Consider the following 19,237-nt stretch of genomic DNA (forward strand, 5'->3'; position numbering starts at 1 on the left):
GGTGATTCTCAGCTAGTATCAATGTTGTTCATTACCTCAGTGAATATCTATCATCTTTGTACACATTTCCAGCATTTCTCGCCTTTATTTGCATCTTATTTGTGGCGACAGCTTTCCTTTTTGCCTTTGTGGAATCTTATTCTCTTAACATTTCTAAATCTTGATATGGGTCGACATTTGTTTGCTTAGTTTTATGACAATTCTTAGAAGAGCCAAAGATAATTTTTTTCAACCAAAGTCTAAACAATCCCATGTGTTGTAGATGTCGTTACAGCCGAAGACGAGTAGCTTTATTGAAGGCCAAAGGGAAGGGTATGTCAACATAAAAACAACAGGGTGGAAATACAAGAATAGAACGTATCCAGTGCGGGTTTGCACTACGCGAATGAAACGGTGAAACTGTCCTAATAAACCTCCCTTTCAAATTATCTCGTATCGAGTTCTTCGTGAGTCCATCTGTAGTCAGAGGTGAGGTCGTCGAAGGCGATGCGGTCGTTGGGACCAGTAAGCAGTCGGTGTTGCACCATCGTCTTTGCTCGCGGAGTCGAGTATGGTAGGTTGAATACATCCAAGAAAGTGTTTGTCGGTGTTGTGTCGGTTTGGGATCGCAACTTGTTCGCTTGTCGAGCCCATACTTCGCTTCCACAGTGAAAAGTGTTGGTTGTGTTTCGAACACCGCGTGTGATGAAACTGGGAGTCCAGATAGGTTTCTCTCCTCGATAATCCTTGGCAATCGCGTCGTTGATCTCAAAGCTACGGCGTCGTGCTCCATTTCGACGATTGAATTGAGATTCCTTTTTGACGTCTCGTGTATTGTTTGCGAGATCTCTAGAGGGTAAAATTAGATCGAGTTCCGTTCGAAGTCGGCATCCCAAGAAGGCTTCGGGAGGTGAACGCTGGTCAGATGCCGACGGGCAGCGAGTGGAGCGATGTGCCATCAGAAACGTCTGTAGTGCATCCACTGTTGGTTCCTCCCTCTTCAGCTTTGCGAGTCTACTTTTGAAGGTGTCCAAAGCGTTCTGCTTGTCCGCTGCTCTGTGGATGGAACGGCAGCGTGCGAGTGTGCATGATTCCTCGGGAAAGGCAGAATGAATGAACTGAGACGACGTGAACTGCGTTCCGTTGTCCGTTGCGAGCGTCTCTGCATTTCCGAACGTGGCAAAGATGAACTTCTTTGCTTGGATAGTAGCCGTTGAAGAGATCGATGACATCTTGAAACTGGAGTACTGGAGACTTGGAGTAGGCGTCCACGATAAGTAGATATCGTCCTTCCACCGGTTCAGCGAAATCAGCAAGAACTTGAGTCCACGGCGAATGTGGTTTCGGCCATGACTGTAGTTCGGCTTTGATCGGATCGAGGTCCTAACGAGTTTTTCAATCTCCGAATGCATCGCAGGCCAATAGACAAAGCTTCTTGCAAGCATTTTCATCCTTGCTCGGCCTTGGAGCTTTGTGTAGTGCTGAAAGAACGCTATGTTTAAGTGATTTTGAAATCACTATGCTGAACGCAGTTAGCAGACATCCTTTGACTGTCGTCATGGTATTTCTGCGGTTGTAGTAATGTCACAGAGGAGAATGGCAGTTAACTTTGGGTCTGTTTCTGGACTTCGTATAGTCGATCACAAGCTCGATAAAACGATCAGCTTGCGTAACAGTTCAAATGGAATCGGTGGATTCTGGAAGATGACGACACTTGAGGACTCGGAAGTGACATCAACATCTATTGCAGCGGTCACGTTGTCATCCGCCATCGATGATTGTGACGAGACGAGACGCGAAAGAGCGTCCACTTGAGGGAAATCATTTGTGTTGATGTACTCGATAGTGAGTCTTCAGCAACATGTGAGCCATCGGTGAAGAAGGTTGGCACTGTAGACCGGAAGTCCTTCTTTACTTCCGAAGATTGCCAAAAGTGGTTTGTGGTCAGTCCTCAGCGTGAAATGTCGTCCATGGACAAAACGATGGAACTTCTGCACGGCAAAAATAAGGGTGAGTGCTTCCTTTTCAATCTGGTTGTAGTTCTTCTGTGGTTGTGTCAGGCAGCAGCTTGCGTGATAAATGACTTCTCGCATCCATCTGTGAAGCAATGTGAGAGAGTTGCCCCAATCTCACAATCTGAAGCTTCAGTAGAAACGATGATCTTGGGTCAAAATGGGTCAACAGGAGATCCGAGTTTAGGATTGCCTTAATCTTGTCGATGAAAGACTGAGACTCCGGTGTCCATGTGTAGACAACATTCTTTTTCGTAAGTGTCCAAAGGAGCACGTAGATTGTGGAGATCCTTGACGAATTTTCCGTAGAAATTGATGAGTCCCAGAAAAGAGCGAAGTTGACTGACATCTTTCGGAGCGGGTATCTTCTGGATCTTTTCTGATCTTCGATCTTTTCTGGATCGGGCGTCGTCCTTGTGCGTGGATGACGAATCCAAGATAGGTGATCTCCGTCTGCAGGAAGGCACACTTGTCGAATCGAACGCGGAATCCGTAGTCTTGAATCCCCTTGAATGCGGCTTCTAGTCGAGCATTGTGTTTTCCGAAGGTTCTGCCAGTAACCCATATGTCGTCGAGATAGGCGGCGGTTCTATCTATTCCAGTGACAAGAGCATCCATACATTGTTGGAATGTACCATGAGCTGGTTTCACGCGAAATGGTAGTCAGTTGAAGCGATACAGTTCACAGTGCGTCTTGATAGTGCTTTGAGACGTCGTTCATTTGGAGATACGCTTCGGCTAAGTCGAGCTGTGAAAAGTAGCGCCATCCAAGAGTTTCGTGAAGGTGTCATCTGCGCTTGGAAGCGGATCCTGATTTTGTTCCAGTGCACCTTTCAGTACGGTCAAGTAATTTGCGCAGAGGCGGATCGATCCATTTTTCTTCTGAACGGCGACAGGGGTGCTGTCCATTCTGAGTGATCAACGGGCTCCAGCACGTGTATAGACACAAGTCGATCGATTTCAGTTGAAATCCTTCAGCAGCATAGTCCGGTGTAGTCGGGGAGACTTTCCTCGTTTCGCTGTGTCTTGAAGTAGCCGTAGTGTCTCGCGAACACTGACGTATTATGCCTGAACAATTCCTTCAGAGCAGCTACGGTGTCATTTGAGGGAACATCGCTTGTTGTTTCAGGAAGAATGTGGTTCGTCAAACGGGCGTATGTATCGGCGTCGAGTTTGGAGACGACTAGTCGAGGTTTCGCTGCATCGTCCAAAGTAGCACCGTCTTTTGAGATGACGTCCTCGTAGCGATAGTACCAGACTTCGAATGTACAATTATTGTCAGTACACGAACTCAGGTAAGCGTGTCGATAGAGAATTCGTGACGAATTCGGCGACGGGTGCTGTGGAACGGCTGGGCTTGAAGCGGAGACCATCCTTTCCATACGCTTTATCAGCTCATTGAAAATTTGCTGCTGTGCATTGGTTTGGGCTTTCGAGATGGTACACAGAGTTTCAGCATCCATTTTGGAGCCGCTGCTCAGTGCACGGTCTATGACAGAAGTAACAGCAGGCAGATCGACCGGGATCACTGCCTGGGCAGAGTGGGTGTCTACTTAGCAGTTCGGCCAGGCAGAAAGCCGGGCTATGTTGGGACTTGACCAGCAGTTCCAGGGTTGGAGTCCTTGTAGCAGAAGCTGTCATCTTCAACCGTTCGCGTTGTAGTTCGCTGATCGCCAGTTGTTGTAAATGTCGTTACAGCAGAAGACGAGTAGCTTTATTGAAGGCGAGTTAGGAGAAGGGAATGTTATAATAAAGACAACAGAGGGACAGCACAAAAAACCACGTATTCAGTGCGGGTATGCGCTACGCGAATAATACAGTGAAAATCTCATCCTACAACACCATGTATCGTCTTTCCCCCACTGATCTTCGTTTTCCTCAATTAAGGCCGTCCCCGTTGCGTCTGTGGGTTTTCCATTAGCCCGTGCTCGGTTAAAAAGGGTGAATTTCACACCATCTTCAAATTAAGAAATATGACCTCTGGATAGATGGCCATCTTGTGGTATTTCATGGAACTAAGTAGTTTACGGCTCCTTTCCAAGGGTTGTCGTTGAATGCAAAATAGATAAATTAAATGTGGAAAGACGGAGCTGAAGCATTCAAATCTGTTCCTTCAGATGAGCTTGGACAGCGATACAGAAACTCATCCATTTCTAACCTAATCTTTCAATAAGTCTAGTTGGAATTTTTGTATTTATTATTTGTTGAGCAAGGCTGCTGCTTTGTTATGTTGTAAATATTGTCATACTGAAGCGAGTACCATCAACGCCCACTTTTATGTTATTTTACTCCGGTTTTCGGGTTGCGTTCATGAGTATGACGTTGCTTTGTACATTTAGACGTGAAGTTGTCCAAACCTATGGAAATGGATAGGTCTCAGAATGTTTTAGATGTGTGAATTATTAGTAGATTTCACGAGAACAAAAGGAAATTGTCTTTATCACTACTGAAAAGCTTGAAGTTGAAAGAATGGGTAAAAGAATTGATTGGTGTCATGGATTAGCTCAAGTGAAGATATATCTGAGAAAAAATATACCTCATACTGGACTGCTAACTCACACCCTGCTACAAAGAAGTAAGAACGAACTTAATTGCATAGTCTGGAACGGAGAATAATGTTGATCAATGATGCTGATTACCATTTGAATACGGAGTTTCTTCTCTTTTTTCTCTTTGCCGTGTCGCATTGCCAATATCTCCAACAAAGCGTTGATCTCTGATCAGCGATGACGGATCGATGCTTTCGATCAAGAAAAGCCGCCGAAGTCCGTAGAGGAACATAGACTTTTAAATGTTGCTAATGAAATTGATTATGACAAGTTTATTCATTTATTGGATCATCCTATGAATGCGGCATTGCATACTGCTGCACTTTTCAGAGCTAGGTAAACAGTTTTTTCTCAAACTCGAAATATAGTAGGTCGAAAACGTCATGAAGCACGGTCGCAAACTGGAGCGATGAGAGGTGCTAACGAGGGTTCCCGTTCTGTTATAGCCGCTACGCTCCACCGCAGCGTCTCAGAACTACCGCTTACAATCTTCCTGACAGGGCTTCCAATTTCCTCTTCCAAATTTCGCTTATCGGTGACAAAACATACTTCCACGGTGTTCTTGAATGAGCCGCACTATTTGTGGGATGAGCCGCAGTTTGATAAATTGTATGTAGTCGTATTGTCATCCATCAAAACTTATCTAGGTAAGCCGCTCGCATGAGCTACACAATGGTTGCAAAGCTTTGAATGAAGATAAGAAACATTTTGCTCTCATTCAGTATTCGTTGCTGAGGTTCGTTGTTGAAATTTTATTTTGGTATTCTTATTGACGCTATTCACATAGAAAGAATTGACGGAATTTATCTGAATTATGTTATATTCTCATTGTGCGTATCCGCTTTCGCAACAATATCGCTCTCCACCACCCTTGGATGACTCGGGCTGCAGTTTCGCTCAATTCTGCGAAAAGAAGAGCACCTTGAGAACGCAGGTATTCAGCAATCTGACATAAATCGAATCGAATTTCTTGGAGCGGAATTGCCAAGCGACACACAACTCACATTGCTGTGTTTATTATCGATAGCACACTGTAAGCACGTTTTCCTCGCGTCGTTCACAGCGTTCGGAGCAGCACCTCCCTTCAAAAGGGCGAGCACACAGTCCATTTTGCCTCGTGAGCATGCCACGTGCAGCGCCGTTTCACCTGTGAATCTTGGATAAGGAATGCTGATGGAGAGACTGACTCTTGGCTATCAACTTACCATGTTTGTCTTTCCAACCGCTTAGTGGGGAGATGAGACAGTCGTCTTCTGCTTCTATCTTAAAATTGTGCATTGTAATGCAGTGACAGTGAGCGATATTTGGATATAACTTTCTTGACGAGTTGAGTTCAGAAACTTCTCAGAAGTAACTGTAGATATTGAATACATAAAACACATCATCAACCGACCATAAAGGCTAAGTATTACGAAACTACGAACAGTGGGAAACTTGTGTTAAAATATGGAGTTCGGGTAGAGATTACAAGCATGAGCATGACAGCATTCCCCCTAATGGCCCTGAAAAAACGACGTGAAAAACTGCGTTTGTTCCTACGAGGAAACGCTCCAGGTTTGGTGACGCTGCTGTTCTAAAGCACCTCGTAGGAACAAGCACCTTTCCAGGCAGGAAATGTGAACTGAACTTGTGAATGAAGATAGAGTACAAAGTAGTTTGAACAATCTCTTGACTAGATATACCAGCATATTCTGTCTATGTTTTGTAACTGCTAGCAAAAGAGGAGCAACTAAAACAACGGCTCACGAATTCTGTCAATAATCAAGGGGCAAGAGTTACAGTACTCGGTAACATTCATTTGTCGGCTAACTCTGTAGACTTTCTGATCCTTGGGTCAATTGCATTTGTGCATTGTTGATTCATTGATTCAATTTCACATTGAATTGATGGGTCAACATTCCGTAAAGTCACAGCAGGCCTCCGCAAGCTCTGGAACCAACCAAAAAACCAGAGCAAAGAATGAAAGTAACGGTCAACAAGCTGCACCTATGTGCAGAAGAGTATTACCCTCAACATCATTTCTGCGCAACTTCTAAAGAACTCGAACCAGCTCGCGAAACAGAAAACAGAATTTCGCGAAAATCCGCGAAATGACTGCAGGAGAGAATATGCGCCTTTTAGGGTGAGGAATTCGTAGTCTCCACAGGCTCTGGAACCACAGGCTCTTGATCGGGAATTAACACATCTTCAGTTGCAAGATGAAACGATCTATCAACCGCGTAACAGAGAAAGAATTTCTGTCTGAGGTGACGGATTTACATGGCAACAACTTCAAAACCTATGGTCTTAGTAAAACTCGCAAAGCTTGTCAAGGAATGTCTGAATTGTAATGGTGGTCAGGGAATTAATTTGCACCATTGAGACGGCTAGCAATGGGTCAACGATTAGAGCCAGTACTGGCGATCTGCTTCATGGGCGGAATCGAAGAACCAGTGCTTTCGCGTAGACCAATAGTCTATTACAGATATAGTGACGACTGTTGCATCATAACATCAAGGCAGTCAGAAGTGAACGAAAGTTTCCGAATACTCAACCAATGGTCCATCAATACATATGCTTCAAATAGCATTATTGGAATAATTGATATCGCAAAGAAATTGAAAAGTTCGATATTCAATGAACCTCGGTATAGTTGAATTTATATTATCGAGTTTGATAAGCTGTACACGAGGTTGTTAAACAAATTTATTGGCTAACGTTTCGGCTATATCGCCTTCTTCAGAGCCTGAAAGGGGCGATATTCAATCTACAATTCAAACGACCAACCTCTCCACAACTAAACTAATAGACTCTACGCCTACTTTCAATCACAAATTTAGCGACTACACTGAATGCTCACCTTATATCGGAGACGCCTAGTATGGACCGCTGACTGATCGATCACGAGGGCGAATGGTTCGAATGCCACATTCGGATCGGACAAACCATTCGAGATATGGCGCGAGTTCCCGCGTTATCGACAGACATTCACCCTTGCGGTTCATTTTAGGGTTTTTGGCTTGGATCCAAAATGCCTCCGGCGATTTTCGAGCCAACGTTTTAGTTTCGTGCGCTAAGATTTGGACCCTAATTTCAAAATCGGCTCCGTCGTGTTTTTGTGTTCTATGGGCACCTAAAGGTGTCCATCCTCGTAACTTATTCTTGCCGCTGACGTGCTCTTTGATGGGGACATACAGCGGTCGTGCCGTTTCACCGATATACTCGTCGCCACAGTTCGTGCAAGAAATCAGGTAGATTACCCCGGATCTCAAGCAGTCTCCTGATCTACCTGTGAGACAAATAATACAGTTCGGTGTTGTACAGATGGTATCGTATAAACGATTCCGAACTAATTGACGTTTCAAATTGTTCGGTGGTATTTCAACGACCGAAACGGAGCTGTTTAAATTTGTTTAACAACCTCGTGTACAGCTTATCAAACTCGATAATATAAAATCGCAAAGAAAGTTGCAGTCAAAATCTGCGCAAAAAATCTAAAAAAAATCTAAAAAAATCCAAATCTGCGCATCTGACAGCAGTGGAACTCGCAGTGATTCGTAATATGTTCAAAGCCGCTGGTGAAGTATGAACTGGCAACTCAGTACGACACGAATCACGAAGACTAGCCTTGAAAATCGCATGTGTTAATGGTCATACAATACGAAGAATCCGCACTGTAAATACCAATGTGTGTTCCTTTTCGTCTTCCTTTTACTTCTGACAGTGTCAGTGTCGCTGCTCAAGGCATCGTTGTTCAAGCACAATTACGAGATAACGTGATCTTGGTAAATATCCCTATAAATATCCTTACATTGGGGAGACCGATAGGAATGTTGGAGTGAAGATTAATAAACATGTGATAAGAAAACCACGTAAAAGTTTGATAATACTGCATAGACATGAAGACAATGGAAAAATATGACGTGAAATGCGTTATACTGGCTCACGAAACAGAAATATCGGCAAAGAAGATTTTAGAGGCGATTTTGGTTTTTAAAAGAAACCCTTCAATGACTAATAATAATAGGAATGAATGCCTGACGATAACGAATGAGTTTTTGCCACTTGTACTGCTCTGTGACTTATAACTGCTTGATATTGTGTGTATCGCAGTGCTTGAACGATTATCGAAACACAGAGTAGTGTAGCATTTGTGGGGGTAAACGTAGCATTGTTCCAGTCCTCCTCTATTTAAGCCTCCGAAGACGGCGAAAAAGCCAAAACGTCAGGCAAATAAAAAGGTCCATCTAAAAACCTTGTAGATACGCTATTACAAAACATAGAGTACAGAGTGTAGTATACGAAAGTATGAGAGCGGCTTATTCAGTCCCCTTCAAAATAAAGTTTTGAGAAGGACAATTAGAAGAATTGAATGATCCTTGCTCATACTCGTAATTTACACTCCGCTCTATATGTTTTCACACAGGTTTCCCAGTTATGTCAGTTTCGTGTTAGGCTGTCTTTAAGATCACCACGAAGAGCACATTTTTCGTCCAAAACCATCATTTGCAATCCAGAATTTCACAGCATGCAACCTTACATTCAGCAGTACATTGATGCATGCTGTGAAACCAGCAAATGCAGCCGCATGTAGTGGAGTCTGCCCGAGAGCGTCGGTGATAGGAACACGACGATGCCTGTATCATTTTTTCAAGAACAGTCTATTTTACTCGATTTTTCCCTTATATATTTCAAATCTTACTTGTCAACTGTCCTCCACTCGAATCCTAACTCTTTTATCATGCAGTACAATGTGTGCGCCTGTCCTCCAAAGCATGCCCAGTAAACAGGTGTTCTGCGAATTTCTTCATCACAATGTTTACGGATGTTTTTATTGTTTGTACCTATCCATGGCGTCTTTTTCGTTCATATTTGCTCCTGCGGTAACTAGGAAGCGAACTACATCGGTATGTCCGCGTCCAGCTGCCAGGTGCAGAGGTGTGTTGTCTAGTTTGTCACGTTCCTGAAGCAGAATCATGTGATCGTGAGAATATCATCCAGATAAAGTTTTTTATTTAACCTTTTTATGTTTATTATTTTGTTGTTCTATTGTATTGCACGGACAAATCCAACCTAGAAATTGGGGCAGTCGTAACCCATACGCATTGCATCGTCCAAAATAGAGTTACAGTTACTGCCAAAGTTCTACATGTTGCATGTTGCACGTTGATGCACGATCTGTAGGGTCACGGAGAAGTAAAGAGAGATTTCTGGCGAAGAAAGCGCAATCATTGCGGCAGATGCGCTGCTGCTGGTTGAAACGACCTGAAGGTGGGTGCGTTTTTGTAAGCGGCTTCGCTCGAAGAACCGCAGTGAAGGGTTCTGGCGTGGGTCTCACGCACTGGAGTCAACCGCTACGCTAGCGCAGCTGCTTACCTAACTCCACTGAGCTTCTTATCGTTTTGGCTCTACATTGGGAGAGACATTTAGTTCAAAACTGTCCGAGGACTTACAATTATTCATGCTTAATCGAACAAAGGGAATTATGACTTTCCGTTTAATAACAGCGAATATGGCGTGAGCAGTTCTAACTTTTAATATATATCATGCTATATAATAACGGGTTTAGTCTGTCACATGTGTGTGTGTATGTGTATGTGTGTGTGTCTGTGTGTGTGGAACGGAATTCCAAAAGGGGGTGCGACGGCTCCCACGGAGTCAAAATTGTGCACAATAACTTCGCATGCATGCCTTTAAAGGTAAATGGGGCGTTGCAGCCGTTTCATAGCCGTGGCCACTGGGCGCTTTGCTTTCCAACTTTATGCTTCCTACGCGCGTCTATTTCCTTCTTCTTTCGCCTCAAGTTGGTGGCATGCCGTCTTCAGAAACTGGAAACACGCATGCAAACGGCTGCTTAAATAGTAGCAAGATGTTTATGTGATCTGACGTGGGACGTTATCTTTATCAGTAGAATGATGTCTTTCACGTCATTTTATGCCAAAACATCATTCTTTGATAACTGTCGGGGGGGATATAGGAGGAAAACCCATATTTCGAGTGATACTTTTAAATTTAAACTTAAATTTTATCTATAATATATTGGTAAGGAGTGTTTGAAGCTGAAGTTAGAATGTTTTCCAAATGTGGAACTGGCGCGTTTAGAAAGAAGACTATGAAATCTTTCGCCTTTAGTTACAATAAAAAAAAGATGAAGAAAGATTGTTTTTAGAGATACACAAGTCTAATTTTACAGAAAACGGTAATAATATTAATTTTCGTTGATCAGTGAAGGCGAGCGAAACAAACACCACAGAAAGTCTGAAGTCCGGCTTTAGCTAGACGTTCAGACTGGTATATATATATAAACGCACAAGCTCTTGAAATTTCAAGGTTTTTCCTAAAATTGAAGGTGTAAAACTTACAGAAAGATTCCAGCCCTGCCTAACCAAGACTTTGCAGATATTCTCGTTCCCAACCATAGCGGCAAGATGTAGCGCAGTGAACCCGTGGTTGTCCTAAGTTACTGTATTTTTGTTAAAGGTTTGCTCTTATTACACATTTGGATAAGTATTGAATTTGTGGATGAAAAATATGCGAGGAAGATGAGCAAATGGTTATCTGCTCTTATGATATTTGAGAAATATGTACGCAAAGGGTACTCGGGCCTGACGATCTGGAGACGTTTTTCTGACGAGATATTCGATTACTTCGACGTTTCCAGCGCACACTGCCCACATAAGGCACGATCGGTTCTCTCGGTCTTTTATCTCCTTAATAATAAAATGTATCAAATGTATTATTAACAAAAAGAACTGTCACACTCCGCAAACCACCGTGACGGCAATATATCACAAATATGAATCGCATTTCTTCAATAATATTGAGCGCTTCTATCAACTAGTGGGAAGAACCTAACTGCGAGAATTTCATGGTTTTCAAGGATCAGGACGTGACGGCCTCTTTCAGGGTTGAACCGTTCTTACTGCGTATCGTGTGAGAAGACGGAATAGTGCTCAGTTATTCGTAGAAAGAAACTTACCACATAATTATTTTTAGCTAAAATCAAGTCGAGACAGCTAACACTAAACTGTGCAGCGTAGTGAGCTGGGCTGGCATCCCATTTGTCGCTAAAATAGATATCTTTTAGCAAACGAAATCAACTCTTAGTAGCGTATATGTTCTTATAAGTTTCCTTCTTTACAAATTTGCATTCTAAGAATTTGGAAACGATAACTAAAGGGGAGCTAGAGTTACGCACAATATAAGAACTGATATCGGGAACTTGAAAACGCCAGTTTTCATAGCATAATACGGTCGAATGCATTCAGCCGGATGTTGTACATCCCTTTTCAATCTGCCCCAACGCAATCGAAACGACATTGCACTCATTCGGCTGAACACATTTGGCAACGACTATGTAGATAGTCCTAATTTGTGAAAGTTATTGCACGTTTCATACGAACGGCTCTGTTACGACGCATTTGTGATGCTATTAATTAGCGATGAAAGGAAAAAAAACAAAACGTCTGTAAGCGGTATTTTTTCGTTCAAGTTTGGGAAATACAGTAGGCGCTTTGTTTAACTGGTTGGTTACTTCGTTGGTTATAGATTATTTACTGTTTTTTTAATGCTTCCATTCAGTCTGCATCATCCTCACATGGAAACGAGATTGTTAAGAATATCGTGGACGTTGTAAAACCCATGAAACTACCAACATTGTCGTGCTTCTGGCTCCACACGCTAGCAACAATTGCACAATTTCGTAGTGACCTTGCTCAGCTGCATAGTGAAGTGGAGTGCGATTTTCGTTGTCAAACACCTTAAAAAGAGTGTATCGAACAGTAAAATTTCCTAACTTCGCGTACCTCAACATTTTTGCCCATCTCTTCTGCAAAAAGCTTAAGTACTGGAAGATTATTAGCGATGGCAGCCAGATGAATCGCTGATAGTCCATCTCGATTTCTGGCTGAGATGGACATCTCTTTGCGACGTGCGAGCAATCGACATACATCAACCCCTAATGAAGTTTTACTCAAGATTTAAATCCAGTTATTATTACTGTCTCTTGTTAAACGAGACCTTGGGCGAATGGAATCCCAACAGCACACATCAACGGAGTCAGCCCACAGGAGTCCCTCGCGTCGACTGGGAGCCCAAGCGTTGGCGAATCTGAGCAACGAACTCTATTATTTCTGGTCTTCTGACTTCAGAAAAAAAGAACTCCACCTAGTATCAACCTCACACTTTCCACACTTGCTTTTGATGCAGCGTAATGAAGTGGGCCACGACCTCTCTTGTCCTGTGCCAAGCCGAACACGTCGTCCGCTGCGCTCACAGCGTCGATGAACATCTGGAATTACCATTGACATTCGCACTATCTTTAGCTTTTGTTTTATTTCTTCTTATGTTTCTGAATTTGTGGAGTTCCCATAGCAGTTACCGTACGCTTTGGCGCACACCGTCATTGTTTACACTGTCTGTTATTTGTTTGTTTTACATGTTCCTTTCTTTCCTTCTGTTTTGTGCTAAATTCTCTCTTCGTTTTTTTTGAATTAATTATACAAAAACTTGTTTCAAGAACTGGGGGGGAGGGGAAATCTGCTTATGAGTTAGTGCAGTAGCAGTTATTTTAGAGCAGTTGCCACAGAAATACTCTAGTTGACTTCTACACATAAGAACTAGAATATGGTAGGTAGAAAGAAGGATGATTGGACAGGCGCACGACAGGACATTGAATAAAAAGAAGAAGATGTAAATACTGCTCGATTTTATTTTCATTTAGAAGGAATTTATGTAGTTATGTTTGAAAACAGGGGGGAAATCCGGGAAGCGCAGAATCTGGGAAATCTAGGTGCTAGGATGACGATAACGTCAGAATATATTTCAAATGACAATTTGGATTTCATAAGACCTTTGAGTCTTCAAAAATTAGGTTGTTCAGTAATTTTATTCATTAAGGCTTTAAAGTGGCTAAAATAACAATACAATAAAAATAAATTATGGCTAATATATTATGGTCGAAGCAACGTTTTTTGTGGTGCAAAGCGATTTGCAGAGCGATTGGCCTTCGCTAGCTCCACTTGGGCCGAGGAGCTGAACTAGGGTCCCCCTCCGAACGCATTTGCTAGACAAGTTGGTCGTTTTGGTAAGACTGTGTACTTCATTTCTTTACTCACATTACATACAAAAATATCCTCAGATCAAATACATGTTTCCGTTACTACCAGAGAAAGAATAGGGTTACCTGCAGGATCTTGCCATTTCCACATGCTGCTATATGGATCGGTGTGACTCCATCTTTATCGGCTACTAGAAAGGGTGCCAAACCATGAGGTGATTTTCCATTTTGAAGAATATAGCGCACCACCTTTATATTGAGATATGTTGAGAAATATTTCATATTAAGGAAAAACCATAGAATACCTTTGTTGATCCGCACTGTGTGGCCCAGTGAAGAGGGGTTGCGCCCCCATTGTCTGTGTCCCAGAGTGAGAGACCTTTCCTTAAAATATCGTCGCACTGACGTGCTGCTGTTATCGGAAAGTGGATGTAAAAGTGAAAGAGGTAGAAACAGGTGTTTTTGTATCTATCCAAGCACACACTCAAGCACCGTCTTTTTTTAAAGTGATTAAACGCAAGTATGTCTACGGTGCAGTAATTTCCAGAACTTGACTCTGAAAGTTACTGAAATGAAATAACAAGTGGGATTTTTCGGGAAACGTTGCCACAGAAGTTCATAATATGTCGAGATTTAATAGGATTTGCGTTCTGCAGAATTTGCTCTGCATTTACCTGCAAAAGAGTTGGAATAAGAATAAATATAAAGTGAATGCATTTTGTACAAAAGCGGAGAAGATTTTCCAGACATCAAATTTCATTGAATCCCGATAGTTTGTAACGTCTTCAAAATTTCTTGGAAATCTATAGAGCGGTTATTGTTCCTCTCGTCGGCCTATTCTCTATGTAGTCTTAGAATTTTGCATTCTATTAGGTTGATCAGAAAATCTTGTTCGGTTTTGTAAATTTTCTTCTCTATTTTTCCTTTCTATTCTATTTTCAATTTTTTCCCTATTTTTTTGGGGCCGCGTATACAAGTCTGATTGCTACCTGTTCATGGTGGCCCTGCTTCAACTAAACGCAATCAGGCGTTTGAGTGTACGCATTGGGAACATACGAGCTATGTAACCTGCACTGTTATATGGCAAAAGCTTCCCATACATTGCAAAAAGGTGCTGTCGTCCAGCACCATGCCAGAGTCTATACCATGAAAGGTCGAATGTCTGAGGGAAACATGGAATCTTTACCGACAAACATCCGTCCCGTTACACTGAACTGCCGGTCGCTGTGAAGTGAACTCCAACAACCCGCTCTGTCCAGAGTTCTGCGATATCTGCATGCACCGTTTGCAGGAAACACACATCAAGGATCGCCCTCTCATCAGCATCGACAATTGCACCATCTACTGCGGGGATGCTGATGAAAGAAAAGTAGGAGGCTGCGCAATAGCTGTTAGGAACGATTATAACAACGTGGCGGAGGAGTTCGGACCAACGTCGTCAAGATGCACCTTTGTACCATTGTAGGATCGCAGAGGACTCAAACTCTGGTGCTGCTCACGCCTTTACGGAGACCGCAGAGGACCACAACAAAAACGTGTTTTATGATGAACTCAATATCAATATCAAAGATACCAAGCCAGCAGGTGTTAAATGTAGGAATTGATACGAATGCAAAGATGGGACCTGAACAACGATGCTATGTGCTTGGAAAATGGTTCTATCCCATGGCGCAGACATCGGACAACGGAAATAGTCTGATTGACCTTTGTGAGCAGATGAATCTCATCATTGCATCCACGTTTCAGAGGAATCATTGACGCCGTCAGCTTACGTGGCAAGGGAAAATCCCATTAAGGCCAGAAATGCCGCGAAAGCGAAGATGCCGACTCTTAAGCTTCCGCTCGATTACGTTCTGAAAGAAGAACATACCCTTCTCAGATATCCGAAAATCTAGAGCTGTCTAGGACGTCGCGTTTGATTAGGACCACCGCCCAGCTCTTCTCTGCTTTATGGTACGGTTCTAGAAACGCTATCTGGGGGCCTAACCTCAGCCAAAGCTCGACTTGGCAGGTCTGAAAAACGAGGAATGCAGAAAGAAGTTCCGCCAACGAGGGCCGATCAATATTGGATTACGGACCAGGGCAAGAGTGGACGACGCTGACTCTTTCACTGGATACATTCAGGATACATTCGCTGCAAAGAAAACACTTCCGGTTTTAGCACCGGAAGGAGGAAGGAGTTCGCCTTTGCATCTGCGGAGACTATATCCACGTACAATTCTCTATGTGTTGCCTGCACTTCTAGTGACTTCAGTCAGGAGAAGCGTCTGAGAAGGAGGATTGCGTCGTCAGCTGAAGCGTGATCGTGAGAAGCGTGGGAGGACAAGAACCCGAGAAAGGCCTATTCTCTCTTAAGGCAGTATAGCAAGATGAAGAGGCGTTCGGTTGTCCTGAACACAGCCAACGGAGTCGCTGTCGTGGAGGCACTTTGCCCGGAGGGAGGGAGCACTTTAACACTTTGCTGAACCGACAAGCGCCGTCGGTCCCTGAACTTGTGCACGCCCTAGGACAGATCTACACCATGGTCAGCGAAGAGCCACCGACGGAGTTGGAGGTTCTAGTCTGCATTCAAAAAATGACGAATAGGAAATCTTGCGGAGACGATGGAATTAGGACAGAAATGCTGAAATCTTTTCCTCCTTGTGGATTCATGAGATGACGAAAATCATCTGTTCAATATGGATTGACGAAAGGATTCCTGACTCGTGGAGACACGCTATTATAATTCCTCTCCAAAAAGAAGCTACCCGGTACGGAACCTAGTAATTACTGAGGAGTATCATTGCTGCGTGTAATGTACAAGGTTTTGAAGCGGATCACCCTGGATCGACTAATCCCATATTGCGAAAAAACCACGAACACCAGCAAGACGGCTTTCGCCGTGGTCGATCGACGATTTATCAGGTGTTTATTGTGGGAAAAGTGATTGAAGTGTGCCAGCGGTATTCGAAGCCTCTACAGTTAGCATTTTTGGACTTCGAAACCGCTTTCAAATCTCCTCACTGAGGCCGTCTTCTCGATGCGCTTCGCGCCGATGGAGTTCCAGGAGTTCGTACGCCTAATAAACGAATAGAAGAACAACTGCTGCGGTCCGAACATCAGCAGGATGTACTGCACCGTCCGAAGTGAAAACTGGAGTGAGACAAGGGGTCGTGGCGGGACCCTTTCTGTTCAACTTTGCCGTACATGACATAATGCGAACAACAGTTGAGCAGTGTCTCGCCGATGTCATCTTAGCACCTTCTGTGGGTCCCTTGGTGGATCTCGAGTACACCGACAATGTGGTAATATTCGCTTCTAGCAGCACGAAGTTACAACATGTTGTTGACCTTGTATTGAAATTAGCTGCAGCCTACGTACTGCGACTCTGCCCTGATAGATACAAGCAAACGTGGGTCTCCTCGAGACCCTCGTTTGCTTGTATCAAGGTGGATGGACAACCTATCGAACTCGTGGATGAGTTCTGTTATTTGGGCTGTATGCTGAAAAACGATGGCAGCTACGAGAGAGATATTCAGCTAAGATGCGCTAAAGCTAACTTGGCATTCAACTCATTGACCAAGTGTCTATGGCCAACGAAGTCAGGCTGCGAGTCTACCTATCCGCAATTTGCCCTACCATGATTTACGTATCGGACACTTAGGCAGCGCCGGCGACGGTGATGGAAAAGCTTGACTGCACGAGCGAGCTGTTTAGGCGACTGCTAGACTACTTTTGGCCGTTGGTATGCCATAACGAAGAACTTTACTTGGAAGTGGACATGGTGTACCGGCGGATGACACGTGGAAAACGTCAACATCTTGCCCGGCCTTCTGAACTGGTCATGGAAAACGGTCTTCGCTTCTTTGGTCACGTTATGAGGAGACCGTCTGATCGTCTTGTCCAAGTAGTCCTGAGGATGCTTCCAGGTCCTTATCGGAAAAGGCCTCCTGGTCGTAAAAGAAAGTTCTAGACAAAGGTGGTGAAGGAAGATCTGAGGACACTTGGTGTTGACAGGCAGTTCAGTCGAGAAGTGAAATTCCGCCGCTTGTGGAATAGCGACGGATGGGTAGACTCAATGCGACCTCTAGCTGAAGATCGAACAGGATGGGCTCTAATATGTTTAAGGATGACACACCCCGACAAAGATGCGGATTGCCGCGTTAGGCCGTAACACCCGCCCGTCCTTCTTATCCAATGTTTTGCAATTCGAGATTTTTTCACTATACAACACGAAAGTGCACCCTTTTGAATGAGGATGTCACTTTCAGAACAAAGCGCCATTACTTATGCCTGGATATGAGAACTATCTAAACTCAGCAATACGGTAGATACGATTGCATGGATATAGAGATACATAGCTGAGGAGTATCTGTAGGCGATGCAATCATAAACACTCGGGTGAGGCTTTAAATCCTTAAGTGAGAGTGGAAATATCGCAATATGGCCTAGAAAAGCTACCTCATCAGAAACTGAAGATTGCGGACGTTATCGGCGATCGCCGCGTGCATCGCAGCAGTCCTGCCCCGATTGTCTCGATATGTTACCCATTCCCTGTGTCGTTTCACTAGTCGTTCCATATCGGCATAAAAAAGAACACTATTAAATAGAGTGCTAACAGAACGTTCTCAGAAGGTTGGCATCCCAGTATTTTTACAAAATGAAGAAAGATAGAAGTAAAATAGGCTCCTTTCAAATAGAAACTTTCGGAGCGAAATGTGCCACTAGTACATGGTCTCTTTAAAGTAGTAGTCGATGTAGAGTTAGATGCAGAATCGAATCACTTGGATTATACTTCTTTATTTGCATGCAGTTACCTCCTTTTATTTCTCTTTTACTCTTCAGCAGAATCGAACATTTAGTGAGAATATGAGTAAGAAAATAGGCAGATAGGTGAATGTATACACAAGAATATAATATAAATACAGATGTACTATGAATAAACAGATAAAGATATTATATAAATAATGTGGTGTAATATAAATACAAATAACACGGTAATATAACATGATATAGTATGATAAAAGAACAATGCCCTTCCTATTGAGGTCCCCCACCATGTCCCTTGATAGACTCGCTCTTTCTGGGTTAAGGGCATCACCCCACAAGTGTAGGATGGTGCGGGTTTCAAGTGGGTTATGTCTATACGAGGTTGTGGATTATGGAAAGGAGGGTGATTCCGTCCATTCTTTCCTAATCGCCGTTAAAAAACGGCCCGGCAGTTTCGAGTGTTCCGGGGCGCTACTTCCTACAACGAGTTCTATTAGAGCGCGCCAGCCTTGTGCACGCACCGCATTTTCCGGCCGTAATCCAAAAATCCATAATCTATGATCCCATATAGGCATAACTCACCTAAAACCCGCACCATCCCACATTCGTGGGATGGTGCCTTTAAGTTGGTCAGCCAAACTCTGACAACATTGCTCTACTTTAGCGTTCTGGACTTGGGAGAAAGATCTCGTGTGGGGGTTTCTTACTCCCTGTAGTGGGATCGGTCAAGCCATCTCACGAATGTACAAGAAGACCATCATTGCTCTGTAGAGCTTGGGTGAAATTCCAGTGAGCTTTGTCCTTTCTTTTTATCGTTTGTGGCACAACTATTGATGTTTGCGATATGTAAATGAATAAATGAATAGGTAATTGATGTGGGAATGGTGCCCGCGAACCTTAAAAGAAGAATG

General features: G+C 43.4%; 5 protein-coding genes across 8 annotated transcripts; 1 reads left to right on the forward strand and 4 right to left on the reverse strand.

Annotated features, from left to right (window-relative positions):
• Positions 1-425: 425 nt before the first annotated feature.
• RB195_026397 (uncharacterized protein) lies at positions 426-1,430 on the reverse strand (the record flags this gene model as incomplete). The annotated part of the gene is made up of 1 exon (XM_064214929.1): positions 426-1,430. The coding sequence occupies one exon, from the start codon at positions 1,428-1,430 to the stop codon at positions 426-428; it is 1,005 nt and encodes a 334-aa protein (XP_064070810.1).
• A 130-nt stretch (positions 1,431-1,560) lies between these two features.
• On the forward strand, positions 1,561-1,794 carry RB195_026398 (uncharacterized protein; the record flags this gene model as incomplete). 2 transcript variants are annotated; one of them, XM_064214930.1, is made up of 1 exon in its annotated part: positions 1,561-1,794. In XM_064214930.1, the coding sequence occupies one exon, from the start codon at positions 1,561-1,563 to the stop codon at positions 1,792-1,794; it is 234 nt and encodes a 77-aa protein (XP_064070811.1). The 2 variants fall into 2 exon arrangements, with proteins under 2 accessions (XP_064070811.1, XP_064070812.1); XM_064214931.1 differs by having other exon boundaries at positions 1,576-1,794.
• Positions 1,795-2,004: 210 nt separating this feature from the next.
• On the reverse strand, positions 2,005-2,340 carry RB195_026399 (uncharacterized protein; the record flags this gene model as incomplete). Its single annotated transcript, XM_064214932.1, has 1 exon — positions 2,005-2,340. The coding sequence occupies one exon, from the start codon at positions 2,338-2,340 to the stop codon at positions 2,005-2,007; it is 336 nt and encodes a 111-aa protein (XP_064070813.1).
• RB195_026400 (uncharacterized protein) lies at positions 2,175-2,609 on the reverse strand (the record flags this gene model as incomplete). The annotated part of the gene is made up of 1 exon (XM_064214933.1): positions 2,175-2,609. One exon carries the CDS (start codon positions 2,607-2,609, stop codon positions 2,175-2,177), a length of 435 nt encoding a protein of 144 aa, XP_064070814.1.
• A 356-nt stretch (positions 2,610-2,965) lies between these two features.
• On the reverse strand, positions 2,966-18,136 carry RB195_026401 (uncharacterized protein; the record flags this gene model as incomplete). Of its 3 annotated transcripts, XM_064214936.1 has the most annotated exons (18): positions 2,966-3,523; positions 3,586-3,703; positions 5,410-5,486; positions 5,545-5,687; positions 5,746-5,803; positions 9,060-9,156; positions 9,222-9,314; positions 9,364-9,482; positions 10,882-10,974; positions 11,119-11,229; positions 11,499-11,586; positions 12,175-12,278; positions 12,325-12,476; positions 12,539-12,628; positions 12,686-12,809; positions 13,704-13,826; positions 13,883-13,961; positions 18,018-18,136. In XM_064214936.1, 18 exons carry the CDS (start codon positions 18,134-18,136, stop codon positions 2,966-2,968), a joined length of 2,346 nt encoding a protein of 781 aa, XP_064070815.1. The 3 variants fall into 3 exon arrangements, with proteins under 3 accessions (XP_064070815.1, XP_064070816.1, XP_064070817.1); XM_064214935.1 differs by lacking the exons at positions 2,966-3,523; positions 3,586-3,703 and having other exon boundaries at positions 5,358-5,486; XM_064214934.1 differs by lacking the exons at positions 3,586-3,703; positions 5,410-5,486; positions 5,545-5,687; ... (12 more) ...; positions 13,883-13,961; positions 18,018-18,136 and having other exon boundaries at positions 2,966-3,454.
• Positions 18,137-19,237: the final 1,101 nt, after the last annotated feature.

The sequence above is a fragment of the Necator americanus genome, chromosome X (assembly GCF_031761385.1).
Source record: "Necator americanus strain Aroian chromosome X, whole genome shotgun sequence".
In the NCBI taxonomy this organism is placed as follows: Eukaryota; Metazoa; Nematoda; class Chromadorea; order Rhabditida; family Ancylostomatidae; genus Necator; species Necator americanus.